This window comes from Oreochromis niloticus, linkage group LG5 (genome assembly GCF_001858045.2).
Source record: "Oreochromis niloticus isolate F11D_XX linkage group LG5, O_niloticus_UMD_NMBU, whole genome shotgun sequence".
Lineage (NCBI taxonomy): Eukaryota > Metazoa > Chordata > Actinopteri > Cichliformes > Cichlidae > Oreochromis > Oreochromis niloticus.
This window is the reverse complement of record NC_031970.2, coordinates 25,677,738-25,698,208: the sequence shown is the minus strand read 5'-3', so window position 1 is coordinate 25,698,208 and position 20,471 is coordinate 25,677,738. Positions and strand designations below refer to the sequence as shown.

General features: G+C 39.7%; 2 protein-coding genes and 1 non-coding gene across 3 annotated transcripts; 1 reads left to right on the top strand and 2 right to left on the bottom strand.

Annotated features, from left to right (window-relative positions):
- Positions 1 to 138: 138 nt before the first annotated feature.
- Positions 139 to 13,524, bottom strand: LOC100697129 (matrix remodeling-associated protein 8). Its single transcript, XM_003441374.5, has 12 exons — positions 13,230 to 13,524; positions 12,647 to 12,673; positions 12,257 to 12,562; positions 11,389 to 11,490; positions 11,164 to 11,297; positions 9,550 to 9,729; positions 7,270 to 7,411; positions 3,072 to 3,230; positions 2,954 to 2,978; positions 2,776 to 2,861; positions 2,614 to 2,685; positions 139 to 2,532 (listed from the first exon to the last, which is right to left on the bottom strand). The coding sequence occupies exons 1-12, from the start codon at positions 13,279 to 13,281 to the stop codon at positions 2,510 to 2,512; spliced, it is 1,308 nt and encodes a 435-aa protein (XP_003441422.2). The 5' UTR covers positions 13,282 to 13,524; the 3' UTR covers positions 139 to 2,509.
- Positions 13,525 to 14,071: 547 nt separating this feature from the next.
- trnae-uuc (transfer RNA glutamic acid (anticodon UUC)) lies at positions 14,072 to 14,143 on the bottom strand. Its single transcript has one exon. It is a non-coding gene; the product is annotated as a tRNA-Glu (tRNA).
- A 368-nt stretch (positions 14,144 to 14,511) lies between these two features.
- psma5 (proteasome 20S subunit alpha 5) lies at positions 14,512 to 18,934 on the top strand. Its single transcript, XM_003441520.4, has 10 exons — positions 14,512 to 14,642; positions 14,956 to 15,006; positions 15,400 to 15,466; positions 15,570 to 15,696; positions 16,896 to 16,963; positions 17,049 to 17,156; positions 17,257 to 17,315; positions 17,411 to 17,513; positions 18,448 to 18,534; positions 18,684 to 18,934. The coding sequence occupies exons 2-10, from the start codon at positions 14,978 to 14,980 to the stop codon at positions 18,759 to 18,761; spliced, it is 726 nt and encodes a 241-aa protein (XP_003441568.1). The 5' UTR covers positions 14,512 to 14,642; positions 14,956 to 14,977; the 3' UTR covers positions 18,762 to 18,934.
- The last annotated feature ends 1,537 nt before the right edge of the window (positions 18,935 to 20,471 follow it).

The window sequence follows — 20,471 nt, the reverse complement described above, 5'->3', positions numbered from 1 at the left end:
GACTCCTGGGCAGAGCAGGAAATGCTGGAGAGATCATATCTGCTGGCTTAGAAATGCCGCCTTACCCCCCTCCACCACAGGACCTGGAGATTATGTTATAGGTAATACAAACTAATGAAACTACACAGCAACACAGTCTCTTTTGTCTTTCATTTTTACTGGATTAGCAGTACAGTACAACACAACAATAGGTAGTTAAATTAGTATCAAGCATGGCAAACTGAGTAACTGAGAAAAGCAAAAGCCACAGCAGATGTAACTGCAATCTTTTTACTTTTTTTTTTAAAAGAGTGGAGTGTTATTCACACCCAGTACTGCAAGTAGGATGGCGTCCTCCTTTTTGTCTTTAGACACTGTAATGCTGGGATTTTACTGTGTAGTAGTTAATGCAGACATTCCCAAGCTAGGGGGTGCACAACACACGAGAGAAATCAAGTTGATGCTGTCAAATACAAATACAGCAAGCAACATCAGAATATTATTATATTAATAATAATAAAACCGGGGTACAAGATCTGCTCAGACGAGTGAAAGCAGAAACCCAGGAGGTTTTTAAATGCCTAAGAACTTCTGCTCTCTGACTTCCTTTTCCATAATGGGCACTACTTGTGGGATGAATGAAGATGAAACCCAAAAATAGAAAGTGAGGTAAACATCTATTCTCACACAGCGTGGAAACAATAAAATTTCACCTTCCAGATTTTTTTGTGGTTTTAACTGTAATAAAAACGCCTGCCTGTAAGTATTCGGGACATCGCAGCACCAGGAGCCACTTGGCTGAATGCAATATTTTGTTTTCACACAGTAACAGAGCAGCAGCGACAGCAGAGGATTTACAACAGCGTTGTTCAACCAGCTGGTTTGTATTTGGATTTAATTGCGCTGTTTGAAGTTGTGTGAGACAGTTGCTACACTGGTTATAACATGACTAAATCTTCATTAACTAGTCCAACAAAGGGTAAGAGAAACTGCTGTGAAACACGCCTCCTACATTCACAGAGGAAAAAAGAAGCAGGGTGATTTCCACTAAGCAAGTGTACAATGAAAAAAAATATCTGCAGCAGAGCGTGGATACAAAACATATTCTGCTTGGTGGTGAGTGAGCATACAGTTAGTCAGCGGCTACTGGACGCAGTGCAGAGTTATGGTAACACTTCAGTGGTGCTTTTGGGAGGAAAACAAGAAGAGCAAAATCAGCATAAAAAATTTTCAACTAAAGGAATAATGATTCAGGCTGGAACTTTATCTTCATCAACTCAGAAGTGAGTCAGTTCTCTGCGATCTGTGCACACATTTCTCCTTCCGTTTTTTTGCATATTTGTCACAGCTATATGTTTCAGATCATCAAACAAAGATAACCTGAATTTTTAAATGATGATTTTATTTAGTAAGGGCGAAAAAAGTGATCCAAACCCACCTGGCCCTGTGTGAAAAAGTATTCTCCCTCATTGTGGCACAACCAGTTATTAGGCAATCAAGTGTTTGTGATCAGTGACGGTGAGTCTTTGACACCAGTGTGGAGGAATTTTGGCCCACGCATCTCAATCCGATTTAAGTCCTGACTTTGACTAGACCACTCCAAAACACTTTTTTAAACCAGTCAGAGGACTTGCTGGTGTGTTTTGGACCATTGTCCTGTTGCAAAAACATGAACTGATGGTCAGACGGGATTTTTAGGTAGAGAGCAGAATTAATGGTTCCATCGATTAGCCAACACTGCCACCACCATGTTCTCTTTATGAAATGCTGTTTTAGTTTTACACGACATGTAACGGGACTGAAACCTTCCAAAAAGTTCAGCTTTTGTCTCGTTAGTCCACAGAATATTTTCCAAATGTGAGATGAGACTTTGTGTTGTTTTCAGTCAGCAGTGGTTTTCTCCTTGGAGCACTCCCATGGATGCCATTTTTGCTCAGTCTTATTATTTTTTTCCCAATTGTTGAATCATGAACTCTGACTTTAACTAAGAAAAGTGAGGTCTGCAGCTCTTTAAATGTTGTTTTGTGAACTCCTGGAGTTGCCCTGAGAATTTTAGTGGGCCAGCCACTCCTACTAAGGTTCAGCACTCGTCCAAGTTTTCTCCATTTGTGGATAATGGCTCTCACTCTGGCTCACTGGAATCCCAGCGCATTTTTGGATATTTTTTTAAGACCAATTAATAAATGAAATCACCATGTAAAAACTGGATTTTGTATTTACTCAGGTTATCTTTGTCTAATAGTAAAATTTGTTTGATGGTCTAAAACATGTAAGTGTGACAAATACACAAACAAACTAAGAAATGAGGAAGGGGGATATACTTTTTCACAGCCCTGTTTGTATCTAATATCTACAATTTGGCAACACAAAACCTCAGTGTTCTTTTTCTGAATGTCACAACACAGATTTTTGCAACACTGCGTTTCTCTCTGCGGCATCGCTCCTGACAGGACAGAAGACAGGATGGAGGTGTTTCGCTTGGGGCGCAGCCTCTGGACCAGCCAGTGACTCCAGTTCAACTTCTTTTATTTCACTTAGAGAACTTCTGCATCTCTGCAAGAAAGAAAGATGGATTGAGTTTGAGGAAGAGAGTGTCAAGTGATTCATGATAGATGTTCGCATGTGTCTGCGTACCTTTGTCGAGATCAATGACTTTTGGCTGAGTTTTCACGTGGGCTTTTTCTTTCAGCAGGTTGTTCTTGTAGTCTAAACACAGAAGAAAGACCACATATAATCCCATCTGAGAGACAGACCAATATTTTTTGACACTCCACTCTTTTCTTTCTCTTAACTCACCGAATCTTCTCTCCTCCGGGCTGCACGCATTCACCTCAGTAACATCCATCTCAAACTCATCTGAGCAGCTCTGACTTCTGCTGGACCTATCACAGTGAAGAGGACACACGTGGGTTTGTGCTAAAGGTGAAGAAAGTGGTTATACGTGTGTGTGTCTGTGTGTATTGTCAGCACTCACCCCATATACGACTGAGGATACATTTCTGCAAACACAAGAACATTTAATGAGATTCAAACAAAGGGGGAAAAAAGCAGATTTTGAGTGATTCATCTGAAATCAGCCATCAGCTTCACACCTTTGGTCGTGCGTCGTCGTACGATGACGACGATGATGAGGACAACGAACGCCAGGAGCAGGAAGGAGGTGAGGACGTAGCCCAGAGGCAGGAGAAAGTGGTGCCTTTGCTCGGGCAGGATGACGGTGATGACTCGCGGTGATTCAGCCTTAGCTGTCTCTGAGCAACAGAAGAGTGGCAGCAGTCAGCATTTCTTTTTCATCTGTTCTTCATCTTTTCCCTCAAAAACAAACCGGTGTGTCATTACGTGGTTTACAGATGTAGTAAACAAGACCGGAGCTTCCATTAGAGCAGACATTACTCCTGTCGTGAGTGTCACATTGTTTTTTGTTTTGGACAGTGTACCGGCTAAAGACTGGGAGGAAAAAGAAAAAAAAGACACAGATTTCTGCTGAGACTCATCTTGTTGTTAGTATTTTGTGTTTACACCATAAAGACACGCTCTCCTTGGTGGTACATCTGGTGGCATGGCTCACATGAAACCTCCTTTTTTTTTTCTTTTCTTTTTTTTACACATGTTGTACTAGATTTCCTGCTGTACGACATGCCAAACATGTTATGGAAGTGAGAAATAATTAGTCGTCTTTTTTCGATCTCAGCGCGGTTCTGCTGAGTGTTCAGAAAGAGAGGATCAACAAGGCAAGTCTGGTTTCATTTAGTTTCATGAGGAAAAAAAAAAGAGTTAAAAAAAGTGCAAGGCAAGAGGCAGCTGTGGACCTCAGACTCAACATATTAAAGCCAAAATGAGATCCAGACTGTCATGCTCTGATTTACTTTTCCTGGCAGTAAAACACAGAAAAGCGACGAGGGCGAGAGAAGTGAAGGAAGCAGTGAGAGCCGAGGGAGAGGAAGGAGACGATGAGAAGATGTTTCTCCAGAGGTATGCCTCACAGAATAAAGCTAGAAAAGATTTCTAACAGACATCCCAAACACAGCACATGGCCACAAAAAAGAAAACATAAATACAAAACACATCGACGTTAAAAATCCTCTGATTTTCTTTTGTTCTGGTTTTGGGGGGAGTTGTTGTTTTTTTTCTTTCTTTTTGTTCTCTGTGTGTGGTTTTTTTTTTCCCTTTTTCCTTTTTTTCTTTATTTGTTTTATTGTTATCATCCTAATTTTAATGGCCTAATCTGTATTGAGATACGTCTTTGTATCGGTTGGTACTTGCTTTATTGGGCCTGATATGTCAACTTACATGTAAAAACTCTATAAATAAAGAGGGGGGGAAAAAAAAAATCCTCTGATTGTTTTCTAAAGACTTTTTTCCTCCCCTGACATGAGAACATGTGTGTTTGTATTCAAACTGGCCGCAATGACGGTGCTAAAACTCCACGGATAAATAACTCTAATGGGAGGGAGGGAGGGAGGGAAAGGGTGACCTACATCTCATCGACCCCATTTTATCAACAAATTCCTTGGTCCCTTCTTGTTCTTCGTTCCTCTCTTCCTCCCTCTGTCTACCTTTGAGTTTGACTTTCTTCTTGTGTGACCAGCTGTTTTGCAGATGAGGCACGCTTCCTGTTCTTGTCCAAAAGCTGCAGAAAATGGCTCCTTTCTTTATATGTTCCCTCTAATTTTCCATGTGTCTGAGCGAACACACAAACTCCCTGAGCGGTCCCTTGGACCACTGTGAGCGACAGCAGTCGTGTGCACTGTGGTCACGCCAGCATCGAATCCATCCAAGTTACATGGTTTATTAAGATAATCAAATTACAGCATTTACATTTATGTTCGACTACTTTTAATTAACTGCTTTAGCCCACTTACAATGAAAATGTAAAACAAAAATGTAGTCATTGACCTGTGTAGTATGTTAACACTATTGGAAGTAAAAATAACTTGAACTCCAATTTTGAAAACGCAACTTTCTTCTTTTTTTTAATATAAAGCTCTGACTTGTATTATGAGTATGAGTCTGTGGTCTGGGAGAGAGTCCTGTAACTCTCTGTCTGCAAAATACAGTATATAATGAGCAATGTTGGGCAATTAATTATATAGTTACTTCTTCAAAAAAGTAACTCAGTTTGGCAAACAACAAAGTTTTTTGCAGCTATTTATTTTAAATGCAGCCAAGGCGTTTTTTTTAAATAAACATTTCAAACTATTTACAGAACAATCAGCTGTTCTGCATCAAATTTGATGCCACACAAATTATTTGTGCCACTCCAAAATATAATTTCTGTCAACTATGAGATAAAGGAGAACAACAGCCTGATACCTGCAGGCCTGACAACAGGAGATGTATCACTCCTGTAACACCTGTAACATTCAGCAGCCGCCTCATTGTTCTGACACACACAACAAAACTATTGACTACACTACACACTAACTACACACTAACTACACAAGATTTGCGCTAAACGTCTCAAATCTCTCACATCTCAAAACACCGCCGTAACTCCTAAAACTTCCCCCCGTTTCTTAACAACTTGTCATATCATTTTTTGATTGGTCGACATGGTACTTTTTTCGACCAATAGGAAAGGGTGGGGGTGTTTTTGGTTTTGTTTTTGCTCACAGGCAGAGTGCTTTCGAGCCTTTTTTTTCTTATAAAACGTTTCTTCCCGCAGTAAATATAAACAACGATAGTATTCAGGAAGAAAACCAAACATTGCATATATTTTATATTTTAACTCTGGTTTTACGTGGCCTATCAACACAATTTAAAAACTGGTATAAAGCCCACACTTTTTCCGTCAATTGTTCCGTCTGTCCTGCTCACATCTCCTTGTACACGTTGTCATTAACGTGGCTTCACTCCACATCAGTCACGCCGCTTTGCTAGCTAAAACACAGGCACATAAGGACGCTGTCATAGCCTGTCAACGACGTTGATTGGCTGCATATATACGAATGTGAATCGCATTATTGGCTGGACTGTGGGATAAGGTGGCATCGTTCTAATCCCATACAGGAGCAGCCAGTCACTTACTGACTAACACTGCAAAACAGAATTGTTAAAGTTTTAATTGTAATTTCAATTCAGGTTAGATTTTTTTTTTGTGCGCAACGCAGATTTTCTGTGCGCAGAGACCGTGCCAGCAACGCACGTGCGCAGTTTAGAGGGAACATTGATGTGAAGGGAAAAAGTCAGGCGAGCTCATCAAAGCAGAAAAATAAGAAGGACCCGGCAGAAGGCAAACAAAAGTGGGGTAAGGAGTGAGACAAATTCTTGCTGAATGCGTGGAGAGAGTTGGCTCTCGTGTTGCTGCCGTGTTGGCTCAAAGTCAACACAGCAGCAGCCAGCCAGAGGGCAAAACGAGAGAGATAAGAAGACATAATACTGCAGTAGACTACTGTAATGTCTGAGAGTGCAGAGGAGCAGGCAACAAAACAGATAAACCAGCACCGTTCCCGTGGATAAAATCCTACTGTATTATTACAGCTCTGGGAGCGAAGGATTAATTGAGTGGGCAGATCTGGACTTCAGTCCTGTGACTGTATGCAAGAGATTCCACTGAAATGAGATCGGTCTTCTTGGCATGAACTTTAGGCACACACACACATTTACACACACAGATGGACTCAGCCACAGGCATTTCTAAAGCCCTCTCAATGATTTTCCCACATTGATACATGTGCCATTAGAAACTTTGCTTCAGTTACCTTCTGGAAAAACAAACCCATGCACCAGAAACTCTCTCATTATCGAAGAATTTGAGGTAGGCTGCTGGCAAGCCATCATGCCAAACACCCCTCCTCCTCCTCTCCACTGTGTCTTTTCTCTTTTACTGATGTCCACCCAACGAAAGAACTTTTCAGACCAGGCAAAGAGTTGAGAAATTTGTGTGGACAAAGCAATCCCTACAAAACTTCAATGTGCAACTACACACATATGTGAAATTTAGACAAAGGTGAAAAGTGGCGAGGGTGATGCTTAGAGGGTTTTGGCAGAGGTGAAGAGGCCTGGCATCAAAGAAGCTGACAGTGCAAGAAAGAAGAGGGTCTCTTCACCCACACCCTTTCTTTTTTTCTTCCTCTGCTGCTACTTCTTTTGTAGAGTGTGAGTCAGTGAATGAGGACAAAACAAGATGTGATGAGTGAAGGAAAGAGCAGATGTGTATGTTTCCCCTTCTCCTAATCGTACACATGATAGTTCAAATCCACCAGGTCATAAAACATTCTCTCTGCTAAGATACTCATGCTGACAAGAGCAGGAAGAAAGAGACTGTGTGTTTGTGTGTTTGTGCGTTACCCTTGTCTTCACTGGGCAGTGCTTTAGCTGGCATTGTTGGCTTAACCAGCGAAGGCTCCACTGTGACCTGAAATACTCTTCTCTCATGGAGACCACAGTAATGATGGTGGAGGTGGCAGGAATACAGCCCCTGGTCTGTTGGCTGTCAGAACACAAATACATATTAAACTATATGAAAGTCAAAACACTAAAATGGGTTGTTGTTAGCAGACAGACAAATGGAAGAAAGTAAAAATGAGGTTAACTGAAAGAAGAGTGAAAAATAGGACCGAGATTGTAGAATGAAGGCAAAATTTTGCGTGGCATCATTAACCAAACTGAAATTGCAGTACAAAAGAAATCAGCTGGTTCTGAGAAGATTAGGTAGGAGGTCCTCACTCATTTTTAATGGAATGACCCTTTAGATTTTTTACAACAAGACTTTCTTGAATAAGAGTAAATGTCATGCAAGCAGCTCTGAGATTATACAGTACTGTGCAAAAGTCTTAAGCAACCCCTCATTTCTTCATATTTTGCTAGGAAAATGTGAAATAGGTCCAGTTATTATAAATGGAGATAGAGTATATAAGACAAAAACAGTTTGTACAGTTCTAATAAGCTTGAAAGTCAATATTTAGTATGACCACCATTATTCTTCAACACAGCCTGAACTATCTAAAGAAAGCTTTTTTTGGGTCATTTTTTAAAGTAGACTTCAGGAATAGCTCTCCAGAATTTTGTTCTATTCTCGGCCACAATGATCCAACACTGTTTCAATAACGTTGAGGTCTGGGCCATGACTGATAGTGTTGCATTGGGCGTTTTTCTCTGCAGGTATGTTTTTACTGCATTGTCAGTGTGTTTAGGATAATTGTCATGCTTTCCAAATGTATTGCATCATGGATCCGGCCAATAACATCTGTGGGTCTTTGATAAGATTCCCAACACCACTGGCTGAAATGCAGCAGGAAACCATGACAGAGGCTTTACCATGTTTTACAGATGGCTGTAGATGCTCACTGTTGTGCCCCTCTCCTGACCCTGTTCTTTTATAATTTGGCATACCTTAGCCTTTTCTCCCTGCTCCACCTCCTTAAAAATTGTTTCCTGACACAAATTTGGCCATGAATTAAAAGCGTCACCTGACGATGATCATGACGGTCATTACATCAGATCCAAAGTGCAATCGAAACACTGGGGTAGTCAGCTAAGGATCTTTGGGCTGTATAATGGTGACAATAACAACTGAACCATGCTACTAAGTACAAATCACCACAAAGGGAAAAAAAAAATGTATGACATAATCATAACTGCGTTGGATGTTCTTATTAATATCCATCAATTCCTTGGGTACCACATGTGCAAGACTAAAAAAGCCCAGTATTGCTCAATAGACTAACAGGCAAACCTGTTTACCTTCACCACAGAGTTGAACAACAGAATTTAGCAACATCTGGGATTTGTCAAAAATACACTTGTGCAAGAGTCAGCAGTGAATTGTTGAAATTTTTTCAAACACCCCTTCAGTTCATGCTCTGTATGAAACAAGCTGTTTTAGCTCCTTTAAGGAGGCACTCCTCTGTGAATTCAAGCAAATCCCAAATAAATTTAAACTTGTGCATCAAAATCTTCTTTTTTTTAAAAGTTATTGAAGATTTTACATGTTGTACAATCATTCAATGCTGGAAACAAAGGACAGTTTAAAGAAAGCATTAAAAGCATTCATAAGTGTATGTAAACGTCTGACCACAGCTGTATGTAAGACAGAAAAAAGAAAGAAATTAGGCCCATGTTAAACACATCTGTTTTCATGCATCAGAAAACTTGTGGTATACACACAACTGATATCTGAGGGGGGAAAAGGTGTTAATTTTGAAAATATCTGCCTATTGTTTTCTGTAGCTGAACAGAAAACGGCCCCCTAAAGCTTCCCGAGCCTGTATATAAATGAAATTTTATGATTTATGAGATCTGCTTGCTATTATAACAAATGGCAATAACTGTTGCTGTTGGGGTTTTTTTAACTGCATTGGTTGCCCAACATATTGTGGTTTAAAACCTCATTTTCCCCAATGGAGCAATAAAGTTTGACTTGAAAAGAGATGCATTACTAATGAAAGTTTCATCTGTTCTGGAAACACTGTTTACATGTATACACACAAATACATGCTTTTGCAGACGCTTTTATGCTGACAGCGTTGGACCACAGATTTGTTAAAGCACAGATGAACCTCGTGAGAAATGACCCTATACCTCTTTTGTTTAAGTAGCTCTCTTTTAAAAAAGCATACACATACGCACCTGCAGGTCAGATATGGTGAGTGAGAAGTCTCCTTCAGAGAAGGCTTGATTGCTGATGTTCATCTTCCTCTGAAGGAACAGAGGTCCATAGCTCCGCTGCTCCCCAGAGGCGTACAGGTCCACAAGCCGGTCAGCTCGGTCATGGGGAATTCCTGGAGCCTGACGGTCCCAGTGAACCACCTGAAGAGCCAGATATATCAGTTAATGTACAGTTGTAGTCAGACATTTACACATACAAATTATGAGCATGAATGTGATCATAATTTTGGACTTTTAATGATTTCTTTTCCAGGGTGGAATGATTGCACAGCATACATCTTTAATGATTAAAAAAAAACAAAAACAAGAACAGGGTGCACAAGTTCTGAATTGATTTAGGATTTTCTCAAATCCTCGAGTCAACACACACTTCATTCAATCTTTTAATAAGTAGTGCTGAAAGTTCTAGAATGTCTTTTAACAATGCCAAGGCCTATTAACCTCTTGTTTAACTTTTTGTTTGTGATCATGATTGATGACAACTGATAGTTTATCTTTGGCAAGATAAAAAGGATTTGTTTGGCAGCATCCATTGGACTGACCAATACTCAGAACAACAGGAAACTCCAAGGAACTCAGTGAGAATCTAACAAAGAGAACTGTAGATTCACACAAGTAAGGTCTCTTGGAGCCATTTCTAAAACAACTGCTTAATCCAAAATCATCACTTAAAACAACTTTTTGTATGTACAAGTTATTTGGATGCATTATTAATTTGCCAAGACAGTTGGCAAAGACCCAAACTTTGGGTCAGTTTGGGCAAAAACAGTTTCCCTCTGATGAGAGGAAATTTGTGAGGATGTTCTGGAACAACCCAGGAATCACCAAGCATCAAGCCTGAAATTAACTGGAAACTGCTGGAAGACCAGCATCACTGTCCACGGTGAAGTGAGTTTTAAATCAACATGTACAGAGAGGGTGCCGACCAAGAAGGAAGCTCCAAAATAAACTCTTTTTTGCAGCTGTCCATATGGACTAGCCAAATGCCTTCTGGAGAAAAATAAGACGGTCAGATGAGACAAACATTAAACTCTTTGGCTATAATGAGAAGCGGGATGATTGAAGAGTTAAAGGTAAGGCTTTCAAACCTAAGAACATTGTACCAACTGTCAAGCACGGTGGTCGCCATCATGCTCTGGGGCTGCGTTGCTGCCAGTGGTACTGGTACATTGTACAAAGTAGATGGAATAAAGAAGGAGGACTGCCTCCAAATTCTTCAAATTCACCTCAAATCATCAGCTAAATGGTTGAAATTTGGACACAGTTCGGTGTTCCAACAGGAAAATGATCCCAAACACATCAAAACTGGTTTTGGAATAAATAAAGTAGATTAACATTAAGCAACTGGAATGGCCTTCCCAAATTCCCGAACTCACCTCATTGAAATTTGAGGACTATGCTTAAAAGCTGTCATTAAACAAGTCATTAAACATCTATGCTGTACAATCGTTACACCCTGGAAAAACAGTTCCAAGAAATAATCCAAAGCAGATTAACCAGGACATGTACATGTCAATTGTAATGTTAAAAGCAAATCTTAGCTCTTGATCTGTCTGAGGAAACAAGTAGAAACACCTGCTGATCCTCCTCCTCGTCGCTCCAGTCTGTCCACACACTACGTCGGTTGATGCACGGCAGCACCGCAGTGCTCCCGAGCAGCACCACGTACACGGCCTTATGCCCATCCCAGTATCGCTGTACTTTACGACCTTTGTGGCAAAAACAAGTCAAAGGGGTTTGTGGATTAATACTAATGTACTTCGGCTCACATGCTGGTAGCTGGTAGAGTGTGATACATACGTGATTTAGTGACATTGAGCTGGACTCTGATTGTCTCATAGAGGTTGCAGTAGAGATGGTGGAGGTTGCAGGAGTACAGACCTCGGTCATTCATCGTCACATCTGTCATTACATGTAGAAGTACAGCAAATCAAGCATGGCCACTTAGGAAACGGAAGTGCACACTTCATATTAAAGCAAACCTTTTTCCAAAACCTTTTAGATTTAATGGCATAGTTTTTTTTTTCATTATCGGCAAAGTGATTGAGTTTATAGAGGCTTCAGATTTATTCCTTTGTGTGGCATTTATGTATTTGTGAAACCCTCGTTGACTCTGTGTTTTAGATTTGGTGTTGGATGGTAATCTATGTAAACTGGGCATTTTAGTTTTTGTTAATGAGGTAGCAATGGGGACCAGTTGCGTACTGACGGGAAATCAGAGACAAATACCGAAATAAATCACTTGAAAAAATTGCACACAGAGCTTTAATAATTTTAATGATTTTAATCATAGCCAGACCGACTGCCTCTATTAGAAGACATGGTTGCCCTGTAACAGTATAGTGGTCACACTGATGCAATTTAGCCATACCTCTGCATGGAAGAGAGGTGATAAGGGGATGATATCTGATTGTGAGGGGAGATGTGTCAGGATGCATTTGGCTTTCTACCTGTGTTAAACAAATATCTAGATGGTCTTTGATTTTAACTGCATTTCAGTGGCAATGATTCACCTTTCTTTTAAAATGTTTGTCTACATACTCTATGTGTGATCTGAAATATTTGTTATAAGAACATAAAAAGCAAAGCCACAGTGAGACACACCAACAAAGTAAAGTTGGCCAGTTACAGTTACACATGAAAGACAAAAACAGAATGTGTCTGTTACTTTTGATAACCAGGGAGAAGTTTCCATCTTTGAAGGCTGTCGGGTTGAGACCAACCCTGCCCAGATTGTAGGAGTTGTACATCCTCTGTTCTCCTGCCGAGAACATGTCCAGCACCCTCTCCATGGCGTAGTCCGGATAAGCCCTGTACATATCCCAGTGGATCACCCTCTGCCTGTCTCTCACCCTGTCCCTGGTCCACACCATCCGGCTGCTCACACACTGCAGCACCAGCTTCGAACCAGCAGGGGAGCTCACATTATAACCTGCCACAACTATGCTGCTGCTGCTCTCAGCCTGACATGACACTGACAAAGGACAGACAGGGTGCAGCATTTTTAGTACTCATGGACACATAGATCACATGTGCACACACACAAGGAGAAACCTACCTGCAGTGAAGAAGCAGGCCACAGGGACTGGAAAAACAAAACAAAAAAACAGTAGAAATAAGCAAACGGGTTAATCACTTAAACAGGTATTCAGACAAAATCTGTAGCTCCCTGCATCTGAAAATGCATATGTGTGTGTGTGTGTGTGTGTGTAGGCAATTTACTGCAGGTGTAAACAAATATATATTCCTATCTGGAAACACTCTTGGGCTTTGTTTTTGTACTGTGCAGTTAGGCCTGATTGAGATTGGCCCTCACTCAGTGTTTCTCATCTCCGAGAATGTATATAACGCAGAATGTATCTGCGTTATAAGTGTGGACGGAAGTCTGGTTTTAAAATCAGCCCAGAAAAATACATCAATCTACCTTAACGACACTAGAAACAAACAAACAAATCTTTAAAACGTTCTTTCACCTCAGGAAAAAAAGGAAAAAAGAGGAAAAGTTACTTAGTAAAATATATTTTTCATTTCTTTAGAGTGGAGAATCTGAGCCCAACTTCTAAAATACTTTAACTCACGAATGCAAAGTCTATCCACGCTTGCAACAAAAGCAAAACAGTGCTTCACTCCAGCCTACTTACTGTGGATCAAGAGGAGAGTCTGAAAAATGATGTCGTCCCTCTTGGTTTTCATCTTTTCAGTTTTAAGCCGATAAGTCCGTGTTCTGCACCTGGCAGTCCGCCCTGAGCATGAGAAAATACGTCCAGCCTGTCTGTTCGCAACAACAACCCGTCAAGGTTAGTCACATTCCAGAGTTTGGAGAGATCTTCGCTGCCACAGCACCAAGTTAGAGCCCAACACAGAACCAAAACAGGGCCGAACGGAACTGAATCCAGCCGAGAAATGAAACCCGACACCGCCAAGTAAACCTCCTCTCACAAACCCCCGACTTATTAGCCTACAATAAAAAATCTCAAGAGAGACATTTGTTTTTACACTTAAAGATAACATTCTCTTACTTTTCCACTAAATTGTGTTAATAGCTGTACATCATTACTTTTGCAGTGGTGGCATATTGGTATTCGTATTACAGCACATTTCAAAAGCCACACTGCTTAAATTCCGTTTAATTTCGGCATTTTTCCAGGAGCACTCAGTAAGCCAAACAATCATTTCCAAGAGCATAGCAGATAACTTAACCACTAATCTCGATACGTTTAAAGTGCTGTATTGACTGTAAATTGGAATATTTTATATTTTGGGGTATTTAACCGGATGAAGAAATCAGACACATCACCAGGTCATCATCTCTTCTAATTCAGCTCAATGACGACACCCAGCGGTTGGTTCCCCTCTCAAGCGGCCACAATAATTTTGTAAATTATACCATGTTTTGGAGCCTGGTGTGCCTTTTTGCCACTACGAAGGCCAAGTTCGACATTCTCGTGAATGACATTAAAATCCCATTGTCACAAAAGAGTCGTTCCCATACCGGGAGTCGAACCCGGGCCGCCTGGGTGAAAACCAGGAATCCTAACCGCTAGACCATATGGGACACCGTGCTCATAAATCGTGTAATGTTACATAATACACGTACGTAAACGCATGGCATCCAACGATGATTACCTATGTCTGTTTTTGTTAAGTTGTATTCTTGTTATTCTGACTTGCACGAATTGGAACAATTATTTGTCTTCAGTAGATTTCATTAACAATTTGTCTTCAGACAAAAAGAAAAATTATGATTGTAGGAAACAACATCGTGTTTTCAGGCAACATTACCCAGCTTTATTTTTCCTCATTTTTCACAAATACCAGTATTATAATGTGCTTTCTTGTTTTTGAATTTTACAAGTAAAAAAAATAATAACAACCACAAAATCAAAAGCTTTTTATTTCAGAGTACATAAATAAAGTTAATTTAATGAAGCATATTTTGACTTGGAAACGCGGAACGTTGGTTAGGGAATTGCTAACAACCGGCGCGTTTGGATGTAACACACCTAACGCTTCCTCTGAAACAAGCGAACTCATTGAAGGGTTTTTGGCTGAAGGTAAACGAGCCGAGCAAGTGAAGTTATTTTGAATAATACCGGGAAATTGTACACATATATTTCCCCGGACATTGTTAAACTGATGGAATTTTGATGTTTGATGTATATTTGTGTCTAATATGCAGTTAATTGTGTAATTGGTTGCGCTGTTAGCTAGCACGCCTGTTCGGTATCACCGCTAACTGCAGCTAGCAGATAACCCGGTGTCACAGCAAACTTGAAACCAAAAACTAGAATTAGCTCTCAATATTTGCTTTAACTTGTTGTTACTGTACAGAAATCTTACACAAATAACGCATCTATCTTTTTCTAGGTCCTGCGTTTAACGTTATAAGATGTTTTTGACCAGATCGGAATATGACAGGTAGGTGAAGCACAAACTGCTTTGTCATTTATTGAGCGCTTAACAGAGGGAAATGAACAAACGAACGAGAGCACACAGGTGTTTTATTGTCTACCCGAGAAAGAAAGCCCGGTTAGACGCCTAAAGAAAATACAGAAAATGCTGATTTCGTGAAACACTTATTGTAACGGTGTCTCTACAGCTTGTATCAGCTAGCAGCTAATAATCAATGTTAGGAAAAAGTTGGTTCGCTTTCACTTTCGGTATGCCATCTTTTTCAAGCTGAGCGTTTATTTACTTTGCTGTTATAAGGGAATAGAGGTGCAAATAATAATAGTGAAAAATAACTTTTACAGCTATCTTTAATATATTAATCGTTGCTAAAAGTTCTAAACATTAATTTCTGTTTTCCAGAGGTGTGAACACATTTTCTCCTGAGGGAAGATTGTTCCAGGTTGAATATGCCATAGAGGCAATAAAAGTGAGTACTTCACAGGAATCTTTAACCATGTATGCACGGTTAATAAACAAAGTGATTATATTCAAGCTCATCTATTTTCTTTGGCCTGGCTTTGCTCTTCTAGTTGGGCTCCACAGCCATCGGTATCCAGACATCAGAAGGGGTATGTCTGGCTGTGGAGAAGAGGATCACCTCTCCCCTGATGGAGCCCAACAGCATTGAGAAGATTGTGGAGATTGATAGTCACATTGGTAAGTGGAAATGGACCGTGACAAAGGATTAAGGCTTTTGTTGACATAATATTACTGGCTGTTTTTTGTAATGAGATAAGATATCCAGTCAGCTAAACTAGTTAATTGATTCTTCGATTAAAATTGGACTTGAAATGCATGTTATTGTTTTTGTTTTTTAACATAGAAATCCAGTGCAATATTGTTAAAGAAAAGGAAAAGCAAAAATTTTTGTTATTTTCTTTTTAGCCCAGAGAATATTATTATTAATTGTATGTACACTTCAATTTTCAAAAAACTTTATTCCCTTACAAAAAGAGAAACATGGACAAAAAAAACTGAAACCGTCTAGATCAATAGATTGAAACAACCTAAAGAGTCATTCCATGTGAATTCACTAAATTTAAGAAAAAAAGATTTCAGCCAGACCCTCTCTGATTTACTTCAGAGCACTGATTTTAAATATTTTTGCAATTAAATCAGAGCCATTTTAGCCAAGCATTGCTTAAACCAAATATTATTAGATTTAGTTTTTTGGCTGATTTAGTTTGTGTGACAATATAGACCAAATTAAAGCTGTTTATGAAATTGTTTTTGAAAGCATCATCTCTTTATTATTTGGTCCCTTTGCAAGACTGTAAAGCAGAAAATAGATAAATAAAAACATTTTAAGTGAACAAAGTGCCATTAATAGTACTTTAAACCAGAGAATGTCACTGGGCTACTCCATGTAAAGATTGGTGAAAATATCTTAAAGTTCTCTCTTTTTTTTTCTTTTTTTTTTCAAATATTTTGTGATTGTGTGTGTGTTGTTTTTTGTTTTGGTTTGGGTTTTTTTGTTTTGTTTTGGGTTGTTTTCGCAGCCCTCTGTTTAAGGGAGAGTATTCATCTTAAAAAAACACCTCGAGAAATGATTCTCTTTCCTTTGCTCCAGCTAAAACTCTTTGGTATAAGTGGCTTAAATTAGTCAGAACATTGTCACGCAAAGCTAAGCAAATCAAGTCCTTGACTTTAACTTTCACACTGTTGTTGTAGCCGTTTCAGACAAATGTTAATCAGTGCATTGGTCACATCCACATTCTTGCACAGTAAAGCTTTCCTTCGGATTACACGAAATTTCATCACGTTTGTCTCACTTTGATGATGAAGAGTCTTGCTTTAGGCCACAGCCTGTGAAAGATATATGCAGGTTTTTAGTTTTCTTTCTTTTCACGTCTTAGGCTGTGCCATGAGCGGCTTGATAGCTGATGCCAAGACTCTTATCGACAAAGCAAGAGTGGAAACACAGGTATGATTTCAGAGCACAGCGCTGTATAAGGCGTATTTAGAGTGCTGTGTTTATCTGCGGTTAACCTGTATGCGCTCTGTTTCAGAACCACTGGTTCACTTACAATGAGACGATGACAGTGGAGAGTGTGACTCAGGCTGTGTCCAACCTGGCGCTGCAGTTTGGGGAGGAAGATGCAGACCCTGGTGCCATGGTGAGTCACTCAGCCAGTGTTTGTGCTTTCATTTTGAGATGCAGACCAAAAAAAGTTTGATGTTTAACTTCTATTTGTGTCTTTACTTTGTTTTAAACAGAGTCGACCTTTCGGTGTTGCGCTTCTGTTTGGGGGAGTTGATGAAAAAGGACCTCAGCTGTATGTCAACATAATTGTTTATATTTTAAAATTTAAGGGATATTTGCTTGCTTTGCTTAAACACATGTATCGTTTTGTGTGTGTGTGTAATACAGGTATCACATGGACCCATCAGGAACTTTTGTGCAGTGTGATGCTCGGGCCATCGGTTCTGCATCTGAGGGAGCACAGAGCTCTCTGCAAGAGGTCTACCACAAGGTAATAACAGCCATGATACCATAGCATTGTACCAACAATATGCCTGCATTACACGCTGTGTAATTCACTCATGTTATCCAGTTAAGTACGGTACTCCCGTGCTTTCCTCACACTCCCATGTCATGCTGGTACACAGCCTGCTTCAGTGGTCAGATTGAGTCCACTTAGCTGGTACAAGACAAGTTAGAGCTGATGAGGATATTTCATATCAGTGTCTCAACTTCCATCACTCTGTTGCTACAAACATACAAATAGTTTTCTTGGACATTTGTCCAAGATGGGAAACCAGAAGTTCCTAAAAAAAAAGTAAAAAAAGCACACTCTTAAGCTGCTTTGGCCACAGCACCCAAGAAATGTAGAAAAAAAAACCCTGTCTCAGCTTCCCAAAGCTTCAGCTGAAACATTTAAAACAAAATTTCTGGAGATGCCACATCTGTCTGTCTGCACTCGTCCACTAAACAGTGATGCAGTTCCTGGTTTGTGGAATAACCATAAACTTGTGGCTGGGATGAATGATCGCTGTGCTGACTAATTTAGGTTTTGGTTAAGCGACGTTTAAGGAACATGAAATAAATCAGTCAGCACAGAGAAATATTGAAAAACGTTGACAGACATATTTTAGACATTTATGTCTGGTATTAAATGGTCATAAATGGCGAGAACATAGATTTTGTGTGTTCTACTTTTGTATACTATACTCACAGGCATTTATAATTTAATATATGGCTTAGCTGGCAAGGGACGGTTTAAAATATGGCCCACGCCTTAAAGAGTTACAGGGAAGGTTTGACTCAGATCATTTAGCATTTTGAATTTTGAAGGCAGAATTTCTCCATGATGGATAGGTGTATGTTGTCAAAACTATGGATATGCAAATTTGCAGATTTGAATAGTTTTGTTTTTTTGTCCTTCCCTGTCTCTGGAAATCTGACAGTCCATGACATTAAAAGAAGCCATCAAGTCATCTCTCACCATTCTGAAGCAGGTGATGGAGGAGAAGCTCAACGCCACCAACATTGAGGTTTGTCCCACTCTGATACTTGATGCCAGAAGGTTGTACCTGTCCATTTGCAACCAAATAAGCTGTGTTATTTGGACTTAAGTTGCAAAGACCTGCTGGTGTCTAAATGGTTGGTTTTTACAGACTTTCTTAATCTGTCTCCTCTGCAGCTGGCAACAGTAGAGCCTGGTAAGACCTTCCACATGTATTCCAAAGAGGAGCTGGAGGAGGTAATCAAGGACATCTAGAGCAGGAAAGACTTGGTCTCGGTTTCAGTTCTGGGCACGAGGGAAGAGGGTGTGAAAGCGCACCTGGGCCCAATGTCACAAAGCAGCCACAACTTTCTATCCGTACATTCTCATTATTTGCTGCATTCAAAATTTTTGGATTGCAGAAGCAGTTTCTATATACGATCCAATAATTTTTCTTTACGTCTCTCAGTATCTGTACGTGTCTGTACAGGAGTCTGACCGGGACTTATAACTGAGTGGCAAGGGGGAAAAATGTGGGGGAGGAGTGGGAGGGGTATTTTTGTTACGAATCAGTACTACAATTAAACTGTTGTATTCAGAAAGTTGCCGACTCTTTGCAGTTTTTGTTTTTCTTGTCTTTCAAATATGGTATTTCAATAATATCTAATTCGTATTAGTAAACCGTATTGCAAATGCAGCGTAACTGGTGTAGTTTTGTGCTCATGATACCGTGCACATGTTAGCAAAAACTAAATTTAAGGTGTCATCCTTTGTCAAAAAGGCCTGTTTATATACACAGTCTCCCATTTTCAGAGGCTCAGAATTAACTGAACAATTGACAAGCGCTTTCATGACCAGGTTAGGCCTGCTCCCTTATTTGATGAGAAGTAATGCAGATGTAATGTCTTAAATTTATTCAAAGTATTGAATTTGTGTTTCATAACTTTTCACTAATATAAGTGAGGGATTCCATGACTAGGCTGAAAATCCAAAATAAACTGATGAGAGAGAGCAAAAAAACCTTTGGAGCAGCCAAATCAGCAGTCTGTTTTATTATTTACAAGAAGGAATCCACTGATCAGTTCAGCAGGAACAGAAGGATTGAAAGAATTGAAAGGATTATAGAATTATTTCCATTGTTTAAGAAAAATAACTTTACGAGTCAAGGACAAGCGCATCACTGTCAAGATCTGCAATCATGTCTTTATGATTAGAGAAAGAGTTTACAACAAGATGCAAAATGCTGATTATAAAAACAGGAAGGCTGGAGAAGACTTTTCTAGAAAGAGCCTGCCCAGTTCTGGAAGAAAGTCTTTGGACAGATGATTTTACCAGAATATTTGAAAGAGAAAAGTATGGAGAAGGAGAGAAACGGGTCATTATTTGAAGCATACTACATTATCTGCCAAACATGGTGGAGGCAGTATTATGGCTTGGGTATGTGTGGCTGCTAGTGGAACCAGAGTGCTGATGGAAGCAGCAGGATGAATTCTCAAGTATACAGGCCTATACACTCTGCTTATACTCAACCAAATGTTGAAAAACTGACCGGACGGTGCTTCACAACTGAATTGAAGAATAATGCCAAAGAAAGGGCTGATGTAAAAGCCTGCAGAGCATCTTGACCAGGAAGATACATTTGGTGATGTCCATGGTTTCAAGACTTTACACAGTCACTGACTGCAAAAGATTTCATTCAAAACATTGAAAACAATGCTTGTATATTGTAATTATCTTAGTCTGGCTAATTAATTAATTGATGCAAAATTTTTGTCAACTAATACGAAAAAAAAACCAAGCAAAAGTATATTTTTTGTATTAAAAAAACATAAGTTTTATTTTTGAGGGATCTGTATGTAGAACCTTCACTAGCTGTTTCACAATAAAAAGTGAAACTACCGCTGCTGTACCAAAAAAAAAAAAAAAAAAGGATGGGGAGAGAAGGAAGCCGTGCTGTAGATTATTTGTTCTACTTTTCTATTTGCT